This window comes from Erinaceus europaeus, chromosome 2 (assembly GCF_950295315.1).
Source record: "Erinaceus europaeus chromosome 2, mEriEur2.1, whole genome shotgun sequence".
In the NCBI taxonomy this organism is placed as follows: domain Eukaryota; kingdom Metazoa; phylum Chordata; class Mammalia; order Eulipotyphla; family Erinaceidae; genus Erinaceus; species Erinaceus europaeus.
The window spans coordinates 154,581,595-154,594,339 of NC_080163.1; the positions used below are offsets into that span (position 1 = coordinate 154,581,595).

Genomic DNA, 12,745 nt, shown 5'->3' on the forward strand with positions numbered 1-12,745 from the left:
CAATAAGACACCTCATTGGACAGCAAGCCTTACCACATTACTCGTTTGTAAGAGATCTGCAAGTTTAATTCCCCATAGAAGCCCGTTACCCAAGTATTTAGATTTCTAATTGCATGCAGGATGAACAGTTGGGCAAATGTCTTGCCATAAGTGACTGAAATGTATAGTGCTTTCTAAATAATCCTATATAGGTTCATGCCTTTGTCAATTTAAAAATAGCAGGACTGTCAGGGAATAAAAATCTTGTTTGTTTTAACTTTAATTACATTTTAAGCATAAATGCTCTCAGTGTTACAATGAGAAAAGTTGGATATTGGGCTCTAATGAGCTGCAGTGTTAGACAGCTAGAGACCCGAAGGGATTCCCTTCGTAAATTAACTGGATAAAAGTACTTGCTTAGGATATAGCTGATGGCTGAGAGCTGTTCTTAAAACCCAGTTATAGAGCTGTCTCTCACTTCTGTTTTCATTCTAAACAGGCCCTGTAGAGACTTTAGCAGGCGCCTGTTACAACTGTTCAACTTGTCAAAATGTATTATATTACTCCACTAATAAATAGTATTAAAGGGTATTTGACTTCATTTCTCATTTTCAGAGGGGATCAAGTTGATAAACACAACTGACTTAGGTTGGTCTTATTTTAATTTGTTTATGTCATCTAAGTAATATTAAAGGCTTGAATTGAAGTGTTTGAATCTTGCAAGCACTATTTTCCCGGGGATGTTAAACTTACAAAATATTATGGACAGTGGGAACAATGAACACTGTTACAGAATCTTTCTTCTTGAAAGATGTGTGACTTTGACATTTTTAGCCCATGTTCAAAGGATTTGAAAAACCATAACTAAACTGACATTCTTTGAAGCATAAGTAGACTAATTCCTTTGCCAATCATGCTATCTTCTCATAAAAAAAAAACAGTTGCAGGGAAAATTGATTTCATAATTTTATTTATCATTGTCAGTGTCAGTTTGAGGATAATTCATTTTAACTGATCATGACTTCTTTTCTATTTCAATTTTCTTATTTCAATAAGAAAATAAAGAAATTTATTTGATAGACACTCACCCTCTTTGATCCAGCGTACCTGATCACCTTTGCTCAGTATCTGTAAACATCAGGCACTTATAACATTTTCCTGTATCTATATTTATCCTATTGCAAGCACACAATTTGGATCATTCTATAGAAGTCTTATCGTTTATTTCGCCTACCCCCACACTTAATTTGTCATAGAGTTCGTCTACATTGGTACCCAGATCCTCTTTATTTCTTTTGGGCGGTAGAGGGAAGGGAAAGGGAAGAGAGAGAAAAAGGCAGAGAGAGAAAAGAAACAACACACCACCACTCCATCATCCATGGAGCTCCCCTTGAAGTCCTGGGACTTGACCATAGTCTCACACATAGCAAGGCTTGTGCTTTACCAGATGAGCTAGCTTCTAGCCCCTTCCTCTGTCTTTGTAATAGCTAATTAGCATCCCAAATTTGGAGGTACAAACTTAGATAACTATTGCCTATGGGTGTGATTTAAAGTCATTTCCAGATTTTTCTATGGCGAATAATGTTACAGTAAATGGTTCCCGTGTGTGTGTGTGTGTGTGTGTGTATACGTGTGTGTGTGTATATACGTGTGTGTGTATACTTGTGTGTGTGTGTACAAGTATGTCTGAACTTGAGGCACATGCACAATTTTGTGTCACAATAAAATCTTGAACTAATTTTTGAGAGAGTACTCTGTGCCAGGTATCCAGAGCACTTTGCATATATTAATTACTTCCGTCTCTACAGCAAAGAGTATTTTGTATTACTAACCCTACTTTACTTCTAGCTAAGCTAAGGCACAGAGAGGTTAAACAAAGTTGCAAGACCAGAGACAAATTATTCAGCAGAGCTAGGCTTCAAACTGAGGCGATTTGGCACACTAGAGTCTGACTTATTTTTATTTAAAAAAGATTGGGGGGCTGGGGTAGATAGCATAATGGTAAGAGACCCTCATGCCTGAGGCTCCAAAGTCCCAGGCTCAATCCCCTGCACCCATATAAGGCAGAGCTGATCAGTGACCTGGTTATAAAAAAAAATTAATGGAGGTCCGGCAGTAGCGCAGTGGGTTAAGTGCACATGATGCAAAGCACAAGGACTGGCCTAAGGTTCCCAGTTCAAGCCTATGACTCCCCACCTGCATGGGTGGGGAGGGGGTCACTTCACAAGTGGTGAAGCAGGTCTGCAGATGTCTATCTTTCTCTTTCCCTCTCTATCTTCCCCTCCTCTTTTGATTTCTCGTCCTATCCAACAACAACAGCAATGACATCAATAACAATAAATACAACAACTGGGGCAACAAAATGTGGGGAAAATGGCCTTCACGAGCAATGGATTCCTAGTGCAGGCACTGAGCCCCAGCGATAACCCTGGAGGCAAAATAAAATAAAATAAAATAATTCCACCAGGGTTTTCGCTAGGGTTTCTTGCTGGCTCTAGGAATCCATTTTTTTCTCCTGGCAGCCATTTTTTCCCTTTTTAAATATTTTTTATTTAATAGGACAGGAAGAATTGAGAGGGGTGGAGAAGAAGAGAAAAAGATAGACACCTGCAAACCTGCTCTGCCATTCCTGAAGTGTCCTCCCTGCAGATGGGGAGCGAGGGCACAAATGTGGTCCTTGCTCATGGTAATGTGTGTACTCACCTGGGTACACCACCACCAGGGCCCTAAAGTCTAAGTTCTTAACCAATATAGTGCACTTGTAAAAATACCTTTTTTTTTCCCCTTGGAATTTTCTTTATTACTGAGTTTGCACATGGTATCATTCATTATCTCTTCTATGAGCCTGCTTATGCTCCCCCCACCCTTTCCCTGTAGTGTTATCTCCGTTCCAAATTACAAAGAGCCCTACTGATATTGGGTATTACTTCATCATTATACTTTATAATATTTCTTTTAGAGAGAGACAGAGGGACTGTAAGACAGAGAGAGAGAGAGAGTGAAAGAGGACTATGTGGTGGCCAAGGGCACACATGACAGTACTCAAGGACCCAGGTTACAAGCTGCAGATGTCTCTCACCCTCTCCCCATCTCTATCACCCTCTTCCCTCTCAACTTCTTTGTGTCTCTCATATATATCCACAACACTGAAGTATCCTTCATTGCAGTGGGGGCCAGACTCAAACCTAGGCTGATCTGATAGCAAAGCAGCACACAGTCCAAGCAAGTTATTTGTTGACCCTAGTCATTTTTTTTTCTAAGCTTACTGCTTTTCTTTTTCACTTTCTTTTATTTAACATTACCAAGATTTTGCTTTACAATTTGAAATATAGGGAAATATTACACGACCTCAAGATTACAAGTGTGATTTCCTGCATTCCTTCTATAACTTGTAGTTCCATTTTCATTTTGATTTTTTAACCCACAGTGTATACTTAAGATAAAAGTGAAACCTTTCATTTTGAGTAACATCAATAGGTTCCTGTCTCCATGGATTGAAATATGACCATTACATACTACTGCATACCATCTGTGTTTCTCTATGCTTGTCCTTTGGGATGTTTCACTTGTCTGATCCTTTGGCATCACATTTTTTTTATCACTAACATAAAAGTAAGTTTAAGTACATATTTAAAAGTTTTTTCTCTCTCTTTTTTAAAAAAAAATATTTATAAAATGGAAACACCATAATACCATAGGATAAGAGGGGTACAATTCCACATAATTCCCACCACCAGAACTCTGTCTGCATCCCCTCGCCTCCCCTGATAGCTTTCCTATTTCTTTATCCTTCTGGGAGTATGAACCCAGGGTCATTATGACGTGCAGAAGGTGGAAGGTCTGGCTTCTGTAACTGCTTCCCCACTGAACATGGGCATTGACAGGTGGATCCATACTCCCAGCCTGTCTCTCTCTTTCCCTAGTGGGGTAGGGCTCTAAGGAAGCAGGGCTCCAGGACACAATGGTGGAATTGTCTGCCCAAGGAAGTCTGGTTGGCATCATGGTAGCATCTGGAACCTGGTGGCTGAATAAAAGTTAAAATATAAAGCAGAAAAAATTGTTGACTAATCATGAACCCAAAGGCTGGAATATTGCAGATGAAGATTTGAGATGAAGATTTTGGAAAACGCTAGTAGGTCTATTTTAGGTATATTCCAAGGGGCCCATAACTTTACTAGTTTTTCCTGAGCCTGAGGGCTAACACGCAGGTGGACCCAAGTTATTTTCTGGAGAGATGATGTCATGGCTGGAAAAAGGACTAGAAAGCTGGATCAGGGAAGAGAGTAGCTCCCAAATACAGGGAAAGTATATAAATACTATTGACTATAAACCCCATGGGGGGTTGGATGGTAGTGCAGTGGGTTAGGCACACATGGCACAAGGAGCAAGGACCTGCTTAAGGATCCCAGTTCGAGCCCCCGGCCTCCACCTGCAGGGGAGTCGCTTCACAGGCAGTGAAGCAGGTCTGCAGGTGTCTATCTTTCTCTCCCCCTCTGTCTTCCCCTCCTCTCTCCATTTCTCTCTGTCCTATCCAACAATGAACAATGTGTTCAGCAACGACAATAATAACCACAGCAAGGCTACAACAACAAGGGCAACAACAAGGGAAAAAATAATAATAACTACAACAATAAAACAAGGGCAACAAAAGGGAATAAATAAATATTTTTTAAAAACCATCAGTTTTATCTGAGGCCCATATTCAGCACAGAAACCTATTTTTAATTTTAAAAATAATCTCTATCAAATACTCTTAACTTTATATTATATTAATAATACATATTTGTTAAAGTCAAAATATAAATACCAATGGGTATAAAATTGTCACCAATAGAGTTGTCCACATCCTTATCCCCAGAACCAATAATTATATTTCATTCCATGTCGATGGGGAGTTAACATTGCTGACGAAATCAAAGAAACCAATCAACTGATGTTAAAGAGATTGTCCTGGATTGAATAGGTGGCCCAGTGTAATAGCAAGGGTCCTTAAATGGGAGTTAAGAAGGAGAGGGAAGCATAAGAGTCAGTGCCAGACTATCAGATGATTTTGCTCATATGTGGAATATACAGAATTGAAACACAAGAACTTGCAAAGAAAAGAATAAAGGAAGCAGTCAAGCTATCTCTAAGATTTTGTGAGCACTATGATGTTTATCACTGGATGTGTCAGGTGGGGGGCACAGAACTTTCGTGGTGGATATAGTGTGGAACTATACACCCATTATCTTACAATTTCATGTAAAAAATTAATGTCTGAATGATATAGGGTGAGAATGACTCTGCTGAGCGTTGTTGATTGATGGCTTCGTGGTGAAAGGAGGGGAGCCATGGTCAAGGAATGTGGACCTCTGGGCAGACACTGGGCAGACTAGAAATCAGGTTCTCCTGGCAAACCTCTAGGGAAGAACAGAGCTCTGCTGACACCTTGATTTTGACCAGTGGCAACAAATTAGGACTTTTAAACTCCAGAGTTGTAAGGTAATGGCAACTGTGTCGTATAAATCACGACATTCAAAGTAAACTGCTGTAGCAATAATATAAAACTAATATATCACGACATTCAAAGTAAACTGCTGTAGCAATAATATAAAACTAATACAAAGGTGAAATTTCCCATTTTCTGTTCCCTTTTTTAGACCTCTTAACACTCCAGGTCCCATTCTACTCAACAAGTTATGACTCGGAACAATTGTGGCTCTACAGACGTGTTTATAGTGTGCTTTAATATCTACTAGGGCCATTCTTTTTTTTTTTACTATTTTTATTTATGTATTTATTTATTATTTTTCTTCCACGAGGGTTATCACTGGGGCTCGGTACCTGCACTATGAACCCACTACTACTCCTAGTAGTCATCCCCTGCCCCCCCCCACACTTTTTTTCTCCATTTTATCGGATAAGACAGAGAGAAATTGAGAGGGGAATGGAGATAGTGATGAAGAGATAAAGATAGATATCTGCAGACCTGTGTCATCACTCCTGCAGGTAAGGAGCATGGTAATGTGTGTGCTTAACTGGTGCACCACTGCTGGACCCTCCCCCCATCTTTTTTCTAAAGAGATTTTAGCTTTTTATATATTTGTTTTTTCAGGTGAACATATTAATCAATTTACAAATTTCATTTTGAAATTACTTTAGGATTTTGATTGAGGGTATGTTGAATTTATAGATTAACTTGAATAAGGTGGTCTATGTCTTCATCTAAAACCTCTCAGAATCAGTGTTGAAAGAAAGACTGAATATAGTCTTTGTTTTGGCAGAAGAAAGTGGAATAACTAATATTTTCCCAATATTTTGTATTTCTTAAAATGATTCACTTGGATTTTCAGTTTATTATTTGTAAAGTTCTACATAATATGTTTATTTAAAGGTAGTTCTCACATCTACTTTAGTAATCCAAATATGGTTGAGTTTGCTTTCTTTACACTTTTTCTTTTTCAGACTTTCAAGAGTCTTATTGTTGTTTTCCTTTTCTTTTCTTTTCTTTTCTCTTTTTTATTTAATTTTTTACCAGAACACTGATCAGCTCTGGTTTAAGGTGGTGCAGGGGATTGAACCTGGGACTTTGAAGCCGCAGGCATGACAGTCTGTTTGCATAAGCATTATGCTATCTACCCCTGCCTTCCTTTTCTTTTTCTTTTTTTTCCTCCTTTTCAGATGCCTTTTTTAAAAAATTTATTTTCCCTTTTGTTGCCCTTGTTGTCTTTTTTTAAAATTTCATTATTGTTGTTGTTATTGATGTCGTCATTGTTAGATAGGACAGAGAGAAATGGAGAGAGGAGGAGAAGACAGAGAGAGAGAGAAAGATAGACACCTGCAGACCTGCTTCACCGCTTGTGAAGCGACTCCCCTGCAGGTGGGGGGGGGGGGAGGGAGCTCGAACCGGATCCTTATGCTGGTCCTTGCGCTTTGCGCCACGTGAGCTTAACCCGCTGCACTACTCCCAGACTCCCTTCAGATGCCTTTAATGTCTTCAGGTGGGGGGGACCATCAGTCCCGGTGTCATCGCCCCCTCCCACTCGCCCACCCGCCCTGGGTCTGGGGTTGCTGGGCTCCTAGGAGCTGACCACGTGGCCCGACCAGGTCTCGTGCTTGGTGCCTGGCGCCAGGTGGGTGATGACAACTTCCACGGCCTGCAGCCTCTCGTTCTTGGGTGGGATCGAGCACATCTTGTAGGTCACCTCATCACCTTCCACAGACACGTACTCGCCTTCCACGTCAGAGATATGCAGGAAGATGTCAGGGCCTCCATCGGCCAGCGTGATGAAGTCGTGGCCCTTGGAACAGCAGAAGCACTTGCAGACGCCCTTGTACACGGTGCCCAGGGACACCCTCACTGTCGCAGAGAAGGTCCTGGTGCGGCAGGTGGGCAGCGGACTGAGGACCACGTTGTCCCCACAGGGGCATCCAGCAGCCCAACCGAGGCAAGATTTTTATTTTGACTTATATATGTTCTCGTTTTCAATTGTCTGATTTCCCTTTCATTTAAAATATTTTTTGCCTTGTTTTTATCTTATGTTCATGACCTTACCCCAAACCTTTTGTCTGAATGTCTGGTTTAGTTTTATGTTTTTAATACCAGCTGGTTTTCCACAAGTATTTCTAGGCTACCAACTATCCTGTAGATCCTGGTTTATCTCTGTGCAGTAGTACAAATACACATAGACATATATGAGCCATATGTGTGTGTGGCCCTCATTAACTTAAAAAAAATAATTTACTTATTTATTCATGAGAAAGATAGGAGGAGAGAAAGAACCAGACATCACTCTGGTACATGTGCTGCCTGGGATTGAACTCAGGATCTCATGGTTGAGAATTCAGTGCTTTATCCACTGTGCCACCTCCCGGACCACCTTCATTAACTTTTATCACTGAATTTCCACTTTTTTTCTAAATAGCATTATTTTGAAAAAAGCAGGAACAAGTAGAACAGTGGCTTTGGAATGGGGCAAGTGAAGAGGAGAGAGCTAACCATTTATTAATTCATATATATTATGAATTAATATATATTACCACCAGGATTACTGCTGGGATTTCATTCTGACTGGATAACATCCACCACTCCAGGCAGCCGTTTTTTCCCTCTTTTTTTCTTCTTATTTTTACTTACTAGGACAGTAAGAAATTGAGAGGGGAGCTGGAGATAGAATGAGAGAGAGAGAAAAAAGAGATAGCTGCAGACTTGTTTCACCTCTTGTGAAGCATTCCCCCTACAGGTGGGAAGTGCAGCCTCAAACCCATGTCCTTGCACATGGTAACATGTGTGCTCAAATGACTGTGCCACTGCCTGCCCCTCAATTCCTAGTGTTAAAAATATTTTTTATTTATTTTAATGAGACAGATACAGAGAGAGAGAGAGAGACTAGAGTGCTGGCTTATGGTGGTGTCGGGGATTAAACCTAGGACCTCAGAACCTCAGGCATGAAAGTCATTTACATAACCATTACACTACCTCCCCAGCCCCCTAGTTTTTTTCATTATAACTAGAAAATAGATCTTGGATAATTTCTACATAGTGGTTTCCTTTGTAGTCAGAGATGACTAATTTTTTTAAATACTTCATGCATGTTTAAAAATGAATGTGCTTTCTTTTCTAGACTAGCTTGAGTCTCTATTAAACCCAGCTTGTTCATTGTGATTCTCAAATATTCCATATTCTGATTTTCTATTTATCTACTTGTCAGTCTCTGAGAGTGGGTGGATTTCAAAACGTTTATATATAAATTCTGTTTCATTTCGCTTCTCTTCTTTCTTTCTTTCTTTCTTTCTTCCTTCCTTCCTTCCTTTCTTTCTTTCTTTCTTTCTTTCTGTCTTTTCTCTTTTGAGAGAGAGGGATAGATAGAGACTACAGTAGCAAAGCTTCCTTCAAAGCAGTGGTGACCAAGCTCAAACATGGCAAAACAGTGAGCTATTTCACTGGCCCCTGATACCTTTTTATTTCATGGGGTAAAAGTTTGTTTCTACTATGTCTGTCCTCTTGGTGGAGTGGATGTGTTCTTACTGTGAAATGCCTCTGCCTACAGCATGGTGCTCCTTCCTTGATAGTCACAGCCAGAGCTACCTAATGATTGCCTTTTCCTTCCGGTATCAGAAGAGTTTATAATTGCTTCACGTATTTCTTGCTTCTCTTTTTTTCTCTGTCTCTTTAACAGTGACTCTTCCCCAGGCCCATTTCTCCTATTTAGTGAGCAGACTTCAACAGCCTCAACCCACCTGTGGCTGAGGGGAGTCTGACTGACAGACTGACACTAGAGTGAACCAAGAGAGGTCTGGAACATCTACTCACTGTCAGAATCTGACAACCTGAGAGTGTTTGAGAGAGAATGCCTTCCTGAATTTGCATTTTCAAGTCTCTCATCAACCTAACCCTCATCCCAGCCCTGTGAACAGAGGCTATTGTTCTCCAGGTAGGCCTTTCAGTGATCTTGAAAGATTGCCCAGTTGTCCCCATTAGTCCTTTTGTATTTATCACCTCTGAGTTTGCTCTTTCTTCACTTCATTAAGAAGGATAGCTTGAGTGTCAATTAAGTCTTGCCTCCAGGATGGTGGCAAAACATGCCCACAGTCTTATTCATCCTCTTTCCTCTAGACAGTATCTGCCAGATCTATGCTTTCTTGGTACTTATATCCTTTGGGAAGAGAGAGACTATGCACAAGGGGATATAGATTAATTGAATGGTTTCAGATAAAGGCAAGTTCTTCTAAGCCCCCCACCACTCTGGTCTCACCATGTCAGGTAAAAGGGGTTAGGAGGACTTTATTTCTTACTTGCTTACTGTCAGTATACAACTTAGATACTCTGCACTTAATTTTAAAAGCTTGAATTCTAAAAAAAAAAAAAAAAAAAAAAAGAGCTGTGTACATCCAGACTGATTATGGAGGAAACACGTAAAAAGGCATTTTGAAACCACTTCCTTCCCCACCAATACCAACTCTTTCATGTTCTCAGTTGAAGGTTATCCTGGTGATTTTCTAGTAGTGAATACTCTTTTATGATTTAGGTCTGAGCTACCTCCATTTCGTTACAAAAAGTACCTTAATTAAATTGTATGTATTGTGGGGGCCAGGCGGTGGTGCACCTGGTTAAGTGCTCATGTTACAGAGCACAAGGAGGAAGGTTCAAGCCCCTGGTCCTCGCCTGTAGGGGAAAGCTTCATTAGTGGTGAAGCAATGCTGCAGGTGTCTTTCTGTCTCCCTCTCTATCTCCCCCCTTCAATTTCTCTAGAAAATAAATAAATAAAGTATTTAAAAATAAAATAATAAATTTTAAAAATGTATGTATTGCGAGGGTTCTGAAGGTTGCCAGATGCCCTGTGGATGAGCAAGTAAATGATCTCTGGAAGCTTCTGGAAGGGGATATCTTTGACCATGGATGCTTGAGTGACAACCTCAAATGTTTTGTTGTTGATTTACTTTTCCAGGCCCTTCTACTTGTCTTTTCAACCACGAGTCCTCAAGTTCTCTTTGTTTTAAACTTATTATCTCTTTATTTTTTTAAAAATATACTTACTTATTTATTCATTCCCTTTTTGTTACCTTTTTTGTTTTATTGTTGTAGTTATTATTGTTAATGTCATTGTTGGATAGGACAGAGAGAAATGAAGAGAGGAAGGGGAGACAGAGGGGGAAAGACAGACACCGAAAGACCTGCTTCACCGCCTGTGAAGCGGACTTCCCTGCAGGTGGGGAGCTGAGGGGTTCGAACCAGGATCCTTACATAGGTCCTTGTGCTTTATGCCACCTGTGCTTAACCCACTGCACTACCATCAGACTCCCTGAACTTATATCTCTTTTTTCATGCCTCAGTTCAATAGTTACCTCCTCAGAGAACTTCCTTCAGAGGATTTCCATTTTGTCTAACTTTTAAAATTTTTTTCTTTAAACTCTGTCAGAAACAAGCTTTATCCCTTATCATTCTTTCCTCAATTCTGCTGCCAGTTTTATTCAAATTTCTGAACAAATAAGCAAGGTTAACCGAAGCAGGGCAAGATGATTCCAAATAGGAGGTAGTATGATAGCTTTCTGGAGGAAGCTGACACTTGGAGCATCTATGCTGCCTTTCCATGTACCAGATCTGAGACTCCATCCTGGCCACATGGAGAGGGAGATTGTTTGCTCCTCATCTGCCTGACATCTATTTTTCCACTGTGTTGACTTAAGCTCCATCTCTCCTGGAGAAGAGTATGTAGCTCAGTGCTCTGGGATTATGAGTTGACTCAACATTAATAATCGGAGCTCATATTTACTGAACATTTACTATGTTCCAGTCATGATGCTACATGTGTAACACATAATCCCTTTTAATCCTAGAAGGGATGTATTTTATATATTATTTATTTTATTTATTTTAAAGTAGTAAACTTATCCTTGAATTTTTTTATTTTTATTTACTTTTAATTTTTTTGAATTATCTTTATTTATTTATTGGATAGAGACAGTCAGAAATCAAGAGGGAAGGGAGGGATAGAGAGAGTGAGCGATAGACTCCTGCTTCACCACTTGTAAAGCTTTCCCTCTGCAGGTGGGAACTGGGGGTTCAAAGAACCTGAGTCCCTGCGCATTATAACATGTGCGGTCAACCAGGGTCGCCACCAACTGCCCCCCCCCTTTTTTATTTTAACCAGAGTACTGCTCAGCTCTGGCTGATGGTGGTACTAGGGATTGAACCTGGGGTCTTGGAGCTTCAGGCATGCAAGTATTTTGCATGAGCATTAATCTATCTCTCTAGTCATTATTATTATTATTACAAATGAGGAAATTGAGATGCAGAGAAACTGAGTTACTCATTTAAGTTCATGGGATTTATTGAGAGAAGACTTGGGCCCAAGCCTGTCTGATTCTAAAGCTTCTGGAATAGTGATGTTCTAGTGTTTAACTATTTTCCTCCATCTGCATTTTCGTACCACACAATCACAGGCTAGAGTCACAATATCTCCAAGAAAGAACAGGCCATAGAGGTCACCTCTCTGTTCTAGCTCCTGTGGACGCTGATCGCTGTAAACTTGATGTTTCCAACCAGTAGTCATTTTCAGAGGCAGTGTTGGCATCTCGCAGTTGTCTCCTCCTATAAAACAGTAGGACTGGGCTGGGGGAAAATAGCATAATGATTATGCAAAGAGACTCAAGAAATCTGAGCTTCGAAAGTCCCAGAATCAATCCCTTGTACCATCATAAGCTAGAGCTGAGTAGTACTCTGGTAAGAAATAAATAAATAATAAGCAAATAAATAGATAGATAGATAAATAGATAGATAAATAGATAGAGAGATAGGTAGATAGATAGATAGTAGGACTAGAATCTTCAGTATCCCAAGAGAATGAAGACACAAAAAAATAGCCCCAGGGGGCCGGGCAGTTTAAGTGCACATGGCACAAGGACCCTTCCCACCTGCAGGGTTGGGGGGCAGGTCACTCAACAGGTGGTGAGGTAGCTCTGTGGGGGTCTGTCTTTCTCTCTCTCCCTCTCTGACTTCCTCTCCTCTCTCAATTTCTCTCTGTCCTATCCAACAACAACATTAATAACAACAACAACAAGGGCAACAAAATGGGAGCAACATAGCCTCCAGGAGCAGTGCAGGCACTAAGCCCCAGCAATAAACCTGGATACAAAAAAAAAAATTTAGCCCCAAAGCTTTTTTGGGAAATGCACATTAGCCATTTCTTTGCAGGATAAGTGTAACTTAAGCACATTGTTTGGTCTGAGGAAGACACTTCAGGGACCCACTCTGACATATATTTCTTATTAACTTACAATTAATACA

General features: G+C 40.3%; 1 protein-coding gene across 1 annotated transcript; it reads right to left on the reverse strand.

Moving 5' to 3' along the window:
- Positions 1-6,934: 6,934 nt before the first annotated feature.
- LOC103127579 (calcium-regulated heat-stable protein 1-like) lies at positions 6,935-12,032 on the reverse strand. Its single transcript, XM_060172126.1, has 2 exons — positions 11,889-12,032; positions 6,935-7,382 (listed from the first exon to the last, which is right to left on the reverse strand). Exons 1-2 carry the CDS (start codon positions 12,030-12,032, stop codon positions 7,038-7,040), a joined length of 489 nt encoding a protein of 162 aa, XP_060028109.1. The 3' UTR covers positions 6,935-7,037.
- Between the last annotated feature and the right edge of the window lie 713 nt (positions 12,033-12,745).